This window comes from Mustela nivalis, assembly GCF_964662115.1.
Source record: "Mustela nivalis genome assembly, chromosome: 11".
In the NCBI taxonomy this organism is placed as follows: domain Eukaryota; kingdom Metazoa; phylum Chordata; class Mammalia; order Carnivora; family Mustelidae; genus Mustela; species Mustela nivalis.
This window is the reverse complement of record NC_139030.1, coordinates 7,837,418-7,853,672: the sequence shown is the minus strand read 5'-3', so window position 1 is coordinate 7,853,672 and position 16,255 is coordinate 7,837,418. Positions and strand designations below refer to the sequence as shown.

Genomic DNA, 16,255 nt, shown 5'->3' with positions numbered 1-16,255 from the left:
GAGAACGACTTGGATTTATTTGGAAGGAGGCTGCTGCTCAGAAACTGTGTTCTCTCTTATTGTTTTCTTCCGATTTTCATTGCATGGTCCTTGGACCAGCACCAAGCTAAGCAGATTACATGTAATTTCACCTATTTTATTGTCTCCAAGAAATTGTTAAACACTGTAAATCCTGGTTCAGTTCAATGTTATAGTCTCTGTAAAGTAATCACAGATGCTTTTTTTAGAGAGTGGGTAGAGAGAAGAATAGTCAGTCAATTGGTTGTTATTCCCTGCTAATTATGTTTATAAAAGTTGGACCTCGTTTTTTAAAATATGAAACAATATATTTTCTCTTTTCTATATTTTAAATATATATAGTCATTTATGGAGACCCTTGGCTCTGTTCCCTGTAGTTAGAAAAGAATTGGTATGAGAGAGGCCTAAATCTTCATTATGTCCTGAATCATTATAAAGAAATCTTTTGAAATGTATTTTAAATTATAAATACTTGGTTACTCTTCTCATGCCAACAATATGAATGGTTCAAATGATGCCTATCTTTTACAACAAAGAAGAAATAGATGATAAGGATGTGGGTGCTTAGTCTCAGATACCCTAGAAATGGAGAAGCAGTGGGGACCTCAGAACTATCTAGTCCAATGGTTTCAGGTAACAAAACAGGAAACTACAACTCTAGAAGTGACTTGCCTCAGATCACCCCAAAACTAGAAGTCCTGGGAAAGCAGAAAAACAACCATTGTGATCAATGCTGGGCTTATTGCATGTATTCTCATTTGATCCCAATTCAACTCTCTACTTTCATCCTCCAAATTATAGTAGCTAAAAATAAGGATCATACAAAATATATGGGTTTTCCAGTAAATATTTATGGTAAGAATCTATTTCTGCCTAATTGAACAGCCCACTGTCTTTACGTGCACACTGACATGAAGTAAATCAGGTGGAGAGCTGGAGAGAAATCTAACATAAAAGACATATTTTCCTTCTATGTCTGCTGAAGTCCCTTGTTCAAGTAGAGGAGAGTGGGAGCTATGCTTGATCTTCCTGTCCCTTCACCATGCAGGGGTCCTCCTATCAATTTTACCTGCAAAATATGTTTGCTTTTCTCCCTCACCCCCTTTGCCATTCTAGATAGAGCCCTCCATAAGCCCTCAGCTGCTCTGGTCTACTAACTGTAACGGCTACCTGAGGTGTGGCCCTTGGCCACTCAACTCCATATACAATACATTCTACTCTTTAAGGACAGCCCCCTAAGGGAAGTATGTGAAGCACCACTTGATGGTGTATCCTAGCCTCTACATCAATCCCCCTTCCCGCAATCCCATTCTCTTTTTTTCCCACAGCATCAAGTTCTAGTGCTTCAACATGGTCTAAAAGCTTATAGGATTGCCCTTCCTTCTGTCCTTTCCACTTCATCTTGCCTTCTGATATGCTGGCTTTTGAACTCTAGTCAGCGGACCTTCTGTTGAGTCCCTGACTATATCTGCCCCACACTTCCCTGCCTCTAGCCTTGTAGCATATGCTTTCCCTCTATTATCAGATAACACACTTTCCTATTCTCCACATAGCCACTCCTGTGCCTCTGTGAAATCTCAATGCTATTGTCACCTCCCTAAGGTAGCTTTTTGCAACTTTCCAGATTAGGATGGGCTTCCTTTGTCTAAGACAGGGTACTGCTCCTTTATATCTATTAGTGAGGTAGGGGTTTTTCTCTGCCATTTGGAAGGAAGGCTTCCTTGGGGAGGATGAATCAACGAACAGGGTTTGCTTCCTACTCTGACACAAATTTAGTTCTTGGGTTTCAAGTTCTGACCACCTGGAGGAGGCCATCAAGCTTCTCATGACAGGTGACAGTGTTAGCTTTTGTTATTTATGATCCAGAATAACATTTTTACACAGATATGGACAATCTCTCTAAGATGGTCTATGAATAGATCTTTAGGATTTCAAAGTTCTGTGGTCCATCTGGAGTGATCACTTCTTACCTGAGAAAGGTGGGATGGGAAGTTCTGTGTCTTCAGGGTTGTAAAGAAAAGCCATGGTGGATCCTTGAAAAGGAATATGGATATTGTTTGGGGGTCTCTAATGGAGAGATGGTTGCTCTATCTTGGGGCCAGCACTTTTGTGTACCTTACCTTTTGGAGGATGGTCATGTATGCACATGAAAAGGATACGTGAAAGCTCAGGGCACTCACAACTGCCATCCTGGGTACAAGGGAGGTCCCCACTAGGTGTTTCAGGTACTTGTGCCTTGGGTAGACCCCACGCCCCTCTTGACTGGCAGCCTCAGTCACACAGTAGAAGGTCACTATCCAACCATGGCATGGTGGAGCTGTCAGGAGAAATGCATCAGGTACTAAGGATTTAGCCTCTTCAATGTAGAGTGACCTCCTTTTTGGACAGTGAAAGGCCCTGCAGGTCTTGTAATTTATGCAGGAGAGAAAGGGACCCATGGCAGGGATACTGACTTCTTCATTTCATCTATTGGGCCAGCATTGGTTGGTTCATGTTGAAGATTTGACTATGCTGTGCTCCTGTGTCATGGCATGCTTTGTACCTATTACAGTCAAAATGCACATTTAAGGATGGATGCGATGGATTTCAATCACATTTACAACTTATTTATAACTCCTGTGCTTAGAACATTGTCTTACAATGCTTGAGAAATCTTTAATAAATGTTGAAGTCCTTTTTTTTTTAAGATCTTATTTATTTATTTGACAGAGAGATAACAAAAGAGGGAACACAAGTGGGGGAGTGGTAGAGGGAGAAGTAGGCTTCCTGCTGAGCTCAATCCCAGGACCCTGGGATCATGACCTGAGCCAAAGGCAGCCACTTGACAACTGAGCCAACCAGGAACCCCAGTGTTAAAGTCTTTATGAATAAAGTGTGCAGTGTAATAGGGGGTCTGAGAAATGGAGCTTCCTTCTTGGCAGACAGGGCTAAGTGGGAGTGCAGGCAGGCAGTTGGGGTGGGGGAGATGGAATAAAAGTTGAATTAATAGATTGAAGGGGAATATAGTCTTTTTGCCACTTTCTGTTTTGACACTGTCCTAAAGTAAATTGTCTTTTTGCACACTGTTTCTAAATCATGGTAGGGACTCCCTCAAATGTTGCCTTGAAAAGGAAACTGGAATCAAAAATGGTATTATTGAGAAAGATTGAATAATCGTGCTGATTCAAAAGTAACATTTTTGCATTTAGCTATTTTTTTTTCTTTCTGTCTATTGGGGAGATGGGAGTGGGATGGATATCGATGTTTCTCAACACTATGACATTTTTGCAAACAGCAAATGTAGCTGAGATGGGATTAGAAGCAGAAATGGCAGCACAGCAGCTGTGTGATAGGGAGCTGAGCTGGGAACATTCACTTGCCAGGAGAACTGGGTCAGATTTGGTGTGGAAAGCATTTCCCATCTACTCCTTTCTCTTCTCTCCTACTCATTTGTCCTTGCAGTTGCCATCAGAGAACATAAGGGGTGTGATCGAACAAACGGAAGTTTGGACAGCTCAGGCAGCTGGTCCAGGGAAGGATAGTAGAGTACAGTGTGAAGGGATGTGGAGAACAAACTGGAAGAGCATGACCTGCAGGGAACCAGCGACACCCCAATGCATGACAATGTTGTCCTACTCCCCAATGACAAGTGCTGATCACCACACATGGCTTTACCTTAACCAGGGAGACTCCCTCAGACATCAGTCTGAATTTCGTGCCACCAGAATCTAGCCAGGACACATGAATGTCTTTCAAGGGATGCTGAGTGCCCTTGTCTGTTTTACATGTACCTGAGGTCCATTAGACATTCAGGGGATGGAGCAAGTCTGAGGAAGGCGTCTCCCAGACCTGTCAAATGTGGGTGAACTGCTCAGATAAGGGGAGAATCTCAGTTTCTGTAGACCCCCAACTTCCATAGCTATTGATCCAGAGAACACCGAGAGAACACTGGGTTGAGCTAAACATTGGATTTTAAATCAATGGGGGAGTGGGGCATTTTTGTTACTTCCTATTCTTCTGCCTAGAGTCGTATCACTGCCTCCCCAACACTCCACCTTCTCCACAGCCTCAAACTTGGGGTACAGCTTTGCTCTGGCAAATTTGTTTCTCTTCTGTGAAAAATAAAAAGAGCAAAAATGGTTACTGCTATCTCTGGATTTTGCTGTAGGAGCATTTGTGATTTTCTCTCTTCCCAAAGACAGCTCTTCCTCAATCATTTGCCATCAGTGAAGATACTTCCTTTTTGAAAAGAAGTCCACCAGAACTTTTTAAAAAGATATTGTTTATTTATTTGAGAGAGAGAAAGAGAGCTAGCAGGAGTGGGATGAAGGGCTGAGGGAGAGGGAGAAGAAGGATTCCTGCTAAGAGGGAAGCCAGATAACATGGGGTTCCATCCCAGAACCCTGAGATCATGACCTGAGCAGAAGTCAGACGCTTAACCAACTGTCCCTATCTGGACGCCTTAGTGGAAATTTTGAATGCAGGCAGCCAGTCAAGCCAGGGTGTCCCCCCACCCCACCCCCCACAAAACTTGGACCAGTTTCCACTCACTTACACAAAGAATAATATTCTTCTTTATCTTCCCGATTCTAGTCGATGCACAGTTAATATTCCCCACCTCTAGGCTTCCCATCCGCCCCTCCCTCATGCTATTGAAAATCATCTTCATAGCTTTAATCCAACCAATGTTGTTTTATTGTTTCTAAGCTTGGATTAACAAATGTAACAAACATAATGGGGCTTTTAAACTCTGCCTTTACTCATCTTTCTGGCCTCACCTCTTTCATGGCCTCTGGCCTTCCCTGTTGCACTTAATATTCAGAAATGACCAGTTCCCTATAATTCCCAGGAATGCCATTTTGCCAATTTCTCCAATTCTTTGCGCACAATGTGCTACTTGCTGAAAAGCCTAGCCAGGCACACTCCTTCCTCTCCTTCCCCACATCCTTACAGGAAAGCATCACCTCCCTTGTGAAACCTTTACTTGTTTCGTAATTTCTTCTACCAGGGTCCACTTGGGAGATTGTGTCTATCTGTCTTGTAGCAACTTTCACATCAAAACAAAGTTTTTTTCATGTGTATGTCTTGAAACTTTACCCCTGTTTGGTCCATAGTTGGTTCGTGGTACAGATGTATTCAATGAATGAATGTCCTTGTTTTCATACCTGCTTCCTTAGAAAATGCTGATGCTTCCCATACCGCCCCCCACCCCAACTGGGGTCTTCGATGGCCTTCTCGTGGGTAACAGTGTGATTTGCAAAACAGGAATGGAAACAATCTCACAGGTATATCTGAACAAAGCTGACATTTTCTTTTCCTTTAAGGTCTTGTGGCTGAATGTAGAATGATCCTGAAATTAAGGTCAGCTACAGGTAGTTGTTTATATCAGCTGTCGGATTGCAGAATAAAAAATGGCTTTTATATGTTTGATTTTTATTGTTTTCCAGGGCAATGTCACTTTTTCCTGCTCCGAACCACAAATTGTTCCCATCACATTTGTCAACTCCAGAAGCAGTTATTTGCTGCTGCCCGGCACCCCCCAAATTGATGGGCTCTCAGTGAGTTTCCAGTTTCGAACATGGAACAAGGATGGTCTGCTTCTGTCCACAGAGCTGTCTGAGGGCTCGGGGACCCTGCTGCTGAGCCTGGAGGGTGGAACTGTGAGACTCGTGATTCAGAAGATGACCGAACGCACAGCTGAAATCCTCACAGGTACCGTCTTCTGACAACTGCTAGGTCGGCTTCTTGTTCAGCCAGATCAACACACTTTTGAGGTTCTGACTAAAACATGCAGAATCCAGCTGTCAGTGATGTCTATAAAATGACCCACTAGTCATTTTATTCTAAGTCTGGGGAGGCCACCATATGTATGCATGTGTGTATACACACACACACACACACACACACACACACACAGAGTTAATTAATATATATTTCACTTATTTATTTGTGGGAAGGGAGCAGAAGGGAGGGACAGAGGGAGAAGCAAACTCCTCGTTGAACAGGGAGCCTGACTTAGTGTGCGGCTGCTTCCCTGAGATCGTGACCTGAGCAGAAGGAAGTCATGACTGACCACCCAGGTGCCCCAAAGCAACTCCCCCCCCCCAAAAAAAAAAAAACTAAACTAAATGAACAATAACAAAAAAATACCCCTGAATTCCGACGTATCTATTGAAACTTTAACAAGTCTCTTTATTTCCTTATTCCTCAGCAGATTTGTTTGAGAAGCAGGAATATGAATTCCTACCTAAATATAAATAATATAGACCACTTACTGAACAGTTTGTTAGGTCTAGACAGACATGGCATATATTATATGGACTCTTCATGATGCTCGTTCTAGGAAGGTTTTTTATATATACTTTATAGACAAGGAAGTGAAGAATCAGGGAAGCTAAGTAACTTAAAAAATCACATGTTAATACCTGTTGGAACCACATTTCATCCTGAATTTCCCTGGTTGCAAGTCTGTAGTTTCCCCGTATATCACACACAATACCACGGAGCTTTTATAGCCACCAAATTTTATTTCAAGTGAAAGTTATTGAGTTTAATGAAATGCTTTTTAGGGACACCTGGGTGGCTCTGTAGGTTAAATGTCTGCCTTTGGCTCAGGTCATCATCCGGGGGTCCTGGGATAGAGCCCTGCATAAGGCTTCCTGCTCAGCAGGGAATCTGCTTTTCTTTCTCCCTCTGCACCTCTCCCTCCTCGTGCTCTCTCACTCTCAAGTAAATAAATAAAAATAGTTAAATTTAAAAATATATTTAAAGTACATTTTTAAGATAGTGATTAAATACTGATGCATATGGCCTCTAGGTATGGCAAAACTTTTAAAAACTGGCCCCGGAATAACTAACTTTGGAAAGACTTTTATGGCAATATACAGATTCTAGTATGTAGCAATACTGCAGAATAATTTATGAAGAAGTCATGTATTTCAAACTCTGTTTCTTCCATGTGATATTTTTGTAACATGGGGCAGCAGAACTTTCTCCTTCCTTCTCTGTTTGTTACCTTACCAATGTCTCCTGTCTTTGCAGAAGCAGTACTTAGTCAACAAGTACTTACTGAGGCTACAATGTGCCGGACATTACATTAGGGGCAGAGGCATGTTCTTAAGTAAACAAATCATTTGAAAAGCCTTCATGGTTCTACAGTCTGAGTAAATACCCCTCCTCTGGACATTCTGGGCCAATATCCATCCTGGATTACACTACATCACATTTTTGTCTTAAATGTCTTCCTTCTCCCAACTGGAGTGTTAGTTTTGTTATCCAAATAAATTACAGAAAATTGATTTAAATAGTAAAGGGCATGACTTAATACCCAAGATCAAGTCAGATTGTGCGAGAACCTCATATGCCACTTAGTGAGCAAAAATAGGAGAGCCTGGGTCTGGAACTTAGGTTCAAAAAATACCTCTTTTCCTTAATGTTCTCTGGCTCTGAATAAACTTCTTAACTTCGTCCCATATGTAAGTGAGAGTGGATTCGTTATCTCTGGTTGTGTAACAAACTATAGCAAAATATAGGGGTTGAAAATGTTTATCGTGTCCTAGTTCACAAGAGTCAGGAATCCAGAAGCATCTTGGCTGGGCAATTCTGGCTTCAATTCCATTGTTGGTGGGGGCTGCCATTACCTTAAAGTCCAACTCTGGGTCAATCTGCTTCCAAGCTAACTCATATGGCTATTGGGCAGCCTCAGAAGATCCACTTCCAAGCTTATTCCAAGGCCTCTCCAGAAGGGTGCCTCATGAAATTATAGTACCTTTATCCCAAAATGAGTGATTCAAGAAAGACAAAGAACACTCACAGTGAAAACCATAGTCCTTTTATAACCTGACACTGGGAGAGGCACCCCAGCCCTCTGTTCAGTAGTAGAAACAAGTAAATGAATCTCGGCCTTGCTCAAGCAAAAGGCATTTTACAAACCTGTGGATATTAGGAGTCACAGATCATCAGGAACTATCTCAGAGTTTGCCTAAAATGTGAGATAGGAAGAAAAAAAAAAAAAAAGAGTTCTTAAATCAGGAGACTGCAGGATGGTGACTAAATGAAATAATGTATCTAAAATCCTAAGCACAATGTTGAGAAGTAGTCAGCAGATTCCTTTCCCTCACACACTGATTCAAGACCTATAGCTGGAAGGGGCCTCACTCCGCAGTCATAAAAGCTGAGTCAATTTGTGCAGTGACATAATTTTATAAAATTTATAGAATTTCTAGTAATGGAGGTGAGTTAATCACTTAGAAACATAATATTCTTCATGTTCAGAGTTATAAAATTAGACCTCAGCCTCTCTATTTGAAGAAGAAAACCTCTCTATTTGACCTGGTACTAGGCTGTTTGTCTCTAATCAGCAAGATGTTTGAGTATAGAGACTTGTAGGCCTCAGGTCAATAATGCAGTTTTAACATAGGCTAGGCCCTGGTGGCACTTTGTTCTAAAGCATCCAGGTGCTGTCTGTATTATTAAGCACATGTCAGTCCATTAAAACACATTTATGACTGAGAGAGGCTGGTAAAAGCTGCCACATTACCCAGCTGCAGGAAGGGGAAAAAATTATGTGTTATTTCAGACCTGTTTCTCAAAAAAATGAAACAGGTAAAAGGAAGTTTTAAAAATGTGCTGACTGAATTCCTGAAGTCTGTCTCAGAAAAACTCTTGCTTTATTCTTTCCCCAATAATAATTTTTGAATTTTGGAAAATTCGGACCTCTCTCATTTTTTTCTTTGAAATGGAGCTATGCTTTGTGTCTGCTGAAATTTTTCTACCTGGGGAGGGCAGGGGAGACAAGTAAAACAACAACTAGCCAACAGAAAGTCAACCACAGAAAGTTTTCTTATTCCTTACATTTCTGAGGAAACTTGTTTTCAAAGTACCTGAGATCATTGTGGCTTTCTAATGACAACCCCAAATGAGAAAGTAGGATGTAATGGCCATTGTTCTGTTGATGTTTGAGGCCCAGTGGGGCTACCCTCGACACATGGTACATCACAGAACATAAACAGTATAGCGCATTGCATTTTGTTAGTGGGACAGGGATTCCAGATATTTAAAGATTAATTCAGGTGTTTCTAACATCTTGGGTCTAAAAGAGAAAGTAACCCCCATGGAAATGGAAGTGCAGGGATGCCTAGCACATCCATTCTTCTTTCCAGAGCTTCATACAGAGTGCATGGCTTTTTGCTTTGGAGGTCAAGGACAGAAGTGCAAACTAGATGCATCCTCAAAGTAGAAAGCATCTGAATTCAGTTCTTCTAGGAGATGAAGTTTCCAGAAGATGAAAGATAACAATATAACGCTTCCCATATATACACACACACACACACACACACACACACACACACACATATATATGTGGAGATGAAGAAAATTTGAGAACATCTTTTCACTGTAACTGACAAGAGAGTAGAATCGCCAGTCATTGTGAATCTCTCACAGGTCAGGCATTGTGTTGGGGCCTCATGGCAAGGATGAAACTGGGAACCAAAAAATTAAGTTAAAGTGACCAAGATGGTATTCTACCTCCAGACTTTCTTTTGGACTCCCAAGTTCATGGTCTTTATACTAGAACTTAATGCCACCCATATTCATATTTTATATTGTAATTCAAATGTAAGGAAACTTGAGAAAAATGATTTACAGATGTATGTTCAAAAGCTATTAAAGTGGGGTGCCTGGGTGGCTCAGTGGGTTAAAGCCTCTGCCTTCTGCTCAGGTCATGATCCCAGGGTCCTGGGATGGAGTCCCCACATCAGGTTCTCTGCTCAGCGGGGAGTCTGCTTCCCTTCCCCTCTCTTTGCCTACCTCTCTGCCTACTTGTGATCTCTGTCAAATAAATAAATAAAATCTTTAAAAAAAAAGCTATTAAAGTAAATAGCTATCTAGTGTCTAAGTTAATTCTTCCCAGAACATTTTATTTGGTGGCTCACAAGATGGTGAGTCCATTGTCTTTAAGACCTCTTATATATTTTAGCTGAGTTTTCCTGCATAATGTTATAAAATAAAGAACCCGTATCTCCATCACACACACACACACACACACACACACACACACACACACACCCGTATTCATTCAGTATACAAGATATAAAGCTTAGTGCCAATTCCTTAGTAAGATTACCATCTAAGGACTAAGGGTACTAAGCAACATGAAGTACTACTGAGTGTCTATCTGCTTCCAAAAACTTTGCCCTGTATTATGCAGCCTTTCCCATTCTGATCACTGCACGCTCCAAACCCCACATGGAAATCGTGGGGCTGCCTTGGAAGAGAGAATACCTTCAAGGTGTCCTTCTGCACAGTGAGACTTTCCATTCCTCTTTTCAGGAATCAGAAAAGATCTATAGGCAAATCTTAAATAAATGAACAAACATCTGGGCTTTCTACTTTATGCATTTCAAGCTCTCAGTTCTTGACTACACGTCATGAGGTGGCATGTGTCACAGGGACTAGTCCATCTCTCACATCCACACCTGTTCATTGAGCAGTAGATACTCTGTTCTATTTTTTAATGTCAGAAATGGGTGTCACTAAAGACTTTTAGAGAGCTGTTGAGAGTGGAGATTGATATTGTCCAAACTCGTCTGAATTATTAAGAAAACAGAACTGTATAAAGGTAAAGAATGCCACCTGCTCTGTTTCTTTGGAGAATCAGGGAGGAATGTTTTGAATTTTGTGTGAAACATTAAAGAATTGAGAGAAAAAGCTGGCATCACTATAATTACCTTAAATGTGATGTGAAACTTCAATGTTATTTTTATTTTTCTGATGTGAGGATGCCCAGAATGAAAATGGAAGAAGTCTGAGGGCTTTAGTCTTTGAAGTTTGAAATCTGCTTTTGCTACTGTGACATTTCTCAAAGTGTTAACTCCCCACTGAAAAGTGAGCCTGGGAAAAGAGCTTGAACTCAGGCTTTGGCATTCTTGGCTATGGAGAATGTGAGTAACTCTTGTTCTGTTAGACCTCGTTGTCTTGTTCTGCTAAAGGAGAGACTTGGTGTAAAATTAGTAAAATCCCTTCTAGTCCTTTATATGAGCTCCTGAAGAAGAGCTGAGGTCAATCCTTTTCCTCATTGTCTTCAAGGAAGTCATCAACCCAAGAGCATCTGGGTTTCTTTTGAAAATATGGTAAATGGCCTTCATTGAGGGTATGCAGGGCCATGTCCCCTGTCAGAGATCATGTTTCTCTACTCCCAAAATTGTGGTATATTTTGTGAAGTAAGAAAGCTGAGCTTTGGGGTACCTGGGTACCTGGTTAAATGTCTGCCTTCAGCTCAGATCATGATCCCAGAGTCCTGGGATGGAGCTCCATGTTGGGCTCCCTGCTCAGCTTCTCCCTCTCCTCTACACATGTGCTCACTCTCAGTATTCCTGTCTCTCTCTCTCTCAAATAAATAAATGAAATCTTCAAACAAACAAACAAACAAACAAAAACACACACACAAAAAACTGAACTTAGCCTTTGTCATACAATGATTTTGTGAATGAGACTTGGATGTTCCAGAAAGGTCATGCATTTGACTCTCAGTGACATGTATAGTTAGGAGCTAAAGATCCCAATATGAGAAGTTGTTTTGGGGGGAACTTTCTATAAATAGAACTAGAAGAAAGAGAAAGAGAAAGAGTGAGAGAGAGAGAGAGAGTGTGTGTGTGTGTGTGTGTGTGTGTCTTGGTAAGGGGGTGATCAGAATGTATCTTCAAACTATGTTAAGGGTGGAGATATTTTAGGAGAGGAAGCAAGACACAGATGTGACAAGTATCTTTGAGTATGGAATAGACTTTCTTATAGCTGAAGGTTTTTTACATGTTTACATCACTGCAATAAGTAGAACAAGCACCAGTAAAGTCAAATGGCATAAGGACCAGTTTTGATATTCCATTAGAGGAATAATCTATCCAGAGCTTTCCCTAGTACAACTAGAGGCATTAAACTCAGAGTAGAGTTTTCAGGATTAAGGCATGATTGGAACCTGGGAAATGGATGAAGTCTCCAAGCTGAGAGATGTCAACTTAACAGTTGGGCACAACTGAATGACTATTAGTTGGGAAGATGGAAACTAAAAACCAGTCCACAGGCACAGAACAGAATTCTTGGGCAAGAGGAGACATAACTAGCAAAGAACCAGAAATCAACCAGACACCATTGAAATGTTTTCAGTTAAGGCCAAGAGTTTGTTGAAAAGGCACACCCAGCTTACCCAATTTAATTCCTAGATACAGGCAACTGTGTTCATAGTATTTCCTCAACCACCTTACAACTTTTGGTATTTCTATATACTGGCTTGAATAGGAAGAATTCTAGAAAGGGCATTCCAGAAGTACCAATTACGCAATCTATTCTAAACAGCTATCCATTATCCACACTTAGGAGACTTCTGGGACTGAAGATAAGATGAAATTCTAGTGGCATAACCATAGGTCAGCAGCCTTGATGGATGTTTATTTGATTATTATTTAACACTGACTACTTAAATAAGTCCTACAACTATGGTCAACACCATCCCACTTGTCTTTCAGAATGTATCTCAATTGATATTTTCTCAAGAAATTTTCCCAAATCCAGCCAGATGCCCCATCACCCAGCTTTCTAAATCTTCTCTTATGTAGCATTTGCCCTAAGGATATGTGTATGTGTGTGCATTAGTTTGCTGAAACTATTGAAAGGAAACAGTACAGAGTAGTGACTTAGGAATTTCTTTTTGTATAGTTCATGAGGCCTAATATTCTCATAAGGACACCAGTCACATTGGATATGGGTCCATTCATATAACCTCATTTTACCTCCATTATCTCTTTAAAGGTCCTTGTCTCCAAATACAGAAAATACAGACTCATTCTCAGGTACTAAAAGTAAGGACCTCAGCCTATGAATTCTATGGAGCACCATTCAGCCTGTAACAATGTAAATTAATCATGTGTCTATTAATTGGTTGTTCATTGTTGTCCTGACTACTTCAGTATAAAGTTTCATGGGAACAAGAACACTGACTTGTTCATCAATATTTGCTCAAGGCCTATTATAGCACATTCCTGATACACAGATTTTTGATAACTATGTGCCCACGGTATAAGCAACTGCCTAAATGAATAAACCAGTAGAGTTGACCGCCAAAATGATTCAGAAGGATGTAATTTTAACAGTGAAAGAAGAGTTAATAGTGATTTTTTAACACACATTCATGTTACCACAATCTTATGCTGCAGAATGTGTCAAAACCAGAGATGAGCTACACTCAGGGGACGTACTAATTAGATAAAGGCCAGTGGGACTCCCAGAGGTGGAGAGATGGCTGAGGAGCTGCATCCTGCAGGACAGACGTGCTCACCCTGATTAATACTTGTGGCCAGATGGTTTTAGGCTCCAGCCCTGCAATTAATAGAGCTGCTCCCCAAATATTGCCCTTTCATTTAAGCCATTTGTATCTAGCCGCCATCTGCACATCAAGGAAACGTGATAACTTTGAGAACTTCCTCTTCTGCTTCAATTAAGTTGTCATTAATTCGTCTGTATTTCAGCTAAGATAATGTTGATGAGAAAATCCCATTAGCAAGGGCAAATACATAAATAGCCACAGGGCTACGACTGTCACCACAAGATGCTGAGCACAGAGTTCAAGTTTCAGAAGACAGAAATGTGATGAGACATTCCATTTTATGGGAAACTGAGAAATGTCTGAGCTTTGAGATATCTTGTAGAGGTTGGGAATGTTTACCAAAACAGTGATCTCTTGGGCATTTACAGCTTTTTCAAGTCCTAGTGATGGCAGTGGGGTCATTTCATTTCTTAACTTACTCTTCCTTCTTCACCACTCATTCAAAAGAGGAACTGAAGGAGCTAGATTTTTATTGCTACATCAGAACACTCTAATAGTCAAAGGAAGTCAGGAAGTGATCTCACTTCCTTTGCTCTTTCCTATTTTCTGCTTTGATAATTCTCTCATAGAATTCACTTTGCTGCCATTTAATTTAGGAAGATTTTGAGGTATCAGCTCTCTGCTGGCATTATACTCAGACTTGAGGATGGAGGTATTGTCCACCCAGAGCTCATAGGCACAGTTGGAAGGGATGGTCTTGAGCCATTTGTAATGCAAGACGACATATGCTCAGCTTAATATGGGAGCACTGAAGAGAGGAACTTAGATGTGTGAGAAAGGAAGGGCTTTCTAAGGACAGGGGCAACACAGCTTGCTTTTGAAGAATGAATAGATTCTGGCCAATAGACAGGGAAGGAAAGTATGTGCCAATCAGAGGAGAGAAGTAGAAGATTGAGAAGTATAAGAATCCACAGTTGACTCAGGATAACTGGGTCACAAGGCAAAGAGAACAGACAGAATATAAAGCAGCATTCTGGCAGGAACATCAGATTTGGGGCTGTATCCTGAAGGTGATGGAGAAATATATCTCTGGAGCTCAGCTCACTGTTTACCATGTTGATTTTTGAGCTAAGCGTTCAGGCCTATATCAAGGAAACAAGGGGGTTGCCATCAACAACAATTCCATCACAACTGCTCTCTGACTCTGGTGGACGGCGAACCGTGGCGTCCTCCTTGCACGCCCTGACCAGGAGTTTTCAGGATTCAGGTTACTGTGACATATGCACCAGGCTTTCCCAGCTAGGAAAGGTTTGACCTGTGATTTATGGGCCGCGTACCAGGGAGACCCTGCTGCTGACACTTGGCAATGGAGATTCACCTGGTGAGATGTTCAATCAATCAATGAGCATTTGGAAAGGAGAGGATGCTGCCCTGTTGATGATGAGGTGGATACCAAAACAGAATTCAGACTCTGACCCCCAGGAACTTGTAATCTCATCGGGGTGATGAGACTGGCAGTGATGCATTCTTAATTAATGGTAAAAAGCAGTAAATTATATGAACTAAATGCATAGATCAGACAGCAGATGTTATAGGAAGCAGATGTTATAGGAATTTATATTGGTCTGGTAAAGATAAACCTCCTTTGCTCATTTCTTGGTTTATTAACTGATTCACTCAATCATTTGGCACTTATTAAATGCCCTGCACTGTGCTAGATAGAGAGTTTAGTGACTATGATAGAAAGTAAAAAAAAAAAAAAAAAATGTAGGCACCATGGTGGCTCAGTTGGTTAAGTGTCTCACTCTTAATTTTGGCTCAGGTCATGGTCTCAGGACCCTGAGATTGAGCCCCACGTCAGGCTCTGTGCTCAGCAGGGTGTTTGCTTGGAATTCTCTCACTCTCGCTCCTCTTCCTGCTCTCTCTCTAAAAAAAAATATATATATATATATTTCCTGTCCCTACAGTTGAGCAGAAGAAGCTCTAGGAAAAATATTGGGTATTGGAGGATAGAAAATGGGCTTGTATACTGGAGATCTGGGAGTAGAGGCAAAGATTAGGTAAGTGTATTCACTCGGAGCATAATGGATGCCCTAGCCTAGCTACAGTAGGGAATTTGTGTAGGAACATTAGGAAATGGGATTGAAGGACAGGTGGAGACTTGATTATAGCAGGCAAAGATTGTCAGGCTAAGCCTGTGGAGATTCAGTGACCCACTAAAGGACATTTGCTGTGAGGTGCTACTTAGTTCAATCTAGCAAGCTGTCCTGGACCAGAAAGAAGTCAGAGGCTTGGAAAAGAGGGAGCCCATCATAAAAATTCTCAGCTGCAGTGATAAAGGATAGAATAAAGCCTGGAGAGGGAATTTGAAGAAAAATGTGAATTCAGTCTACAGTATAGGGAAGGGTTAATAAAATTTCATGATGGATAAACGGTATCCAAGAAAAACAGAACTGAGGATCTAAATTGTAGCATAATGGTACTAATAATTGTAATATGTTCTTTTACGACATGATTGACATTTTAAGACTGCTTTGTTCAATTATTTATGTATTCCCCACTTTGTTCTCACAAAAATTGAAACTGCTTTTGAACTATTAAGTAAAGGTAGACATGACAGAATGTGGAAAAAGCAGCTGAATTGGGTTTTCTGGAAAAGATAAAGCCTAGAATCTTCTAAGTCAAGCCAGGTAATTCTATCTCCATTTTACAAATGGAGATTAAGAAATCTGTCTAAATTCCTAGAAATTTAGAGAGATTAAGAAATCTGTCTAAATTCCTAGAAATTATAAGTGGCAGGGCCTTGAGCAAGGGGTACAAGGTGAATAAAGGCATCACAGAAATCTGTGACAAGTTATTTTCAGAGTCGGAAATAGAGTCTCTGGGGACTCTGCTGTGGCTTGAGCTAAATCTCTGCATGTTGATGTGTGGCTCTAACAG

The 16,255-nt window shown here is 41.0% G+C and overlaps 1 protein-coding gene across 2 annotated transcripts in view; it reads left to right on the top strand.

Moving 5' to 3' along the window:
• The window catches only part of CNTNAP5 (contactin associated protein family member 5), an 825,196-nt gene that overhangs the window by 423,363 nt on the left and 385,578 nt on the right, over window positions 1-16,255 (top strand). For both annotated transcript variants that reach the window (XM_082690270.1, XM_082690269.1), the window contains exon 8: window positions 5,445-5,709. In XM_082690270.1, coding sequence (XP_082546396.1) covers window positions 5,445-5,709 — 265 coding nt within the window. The remainder of the gene's footprint in view (window positions 1-5,444; window positions 5,710-16,255) is intronic.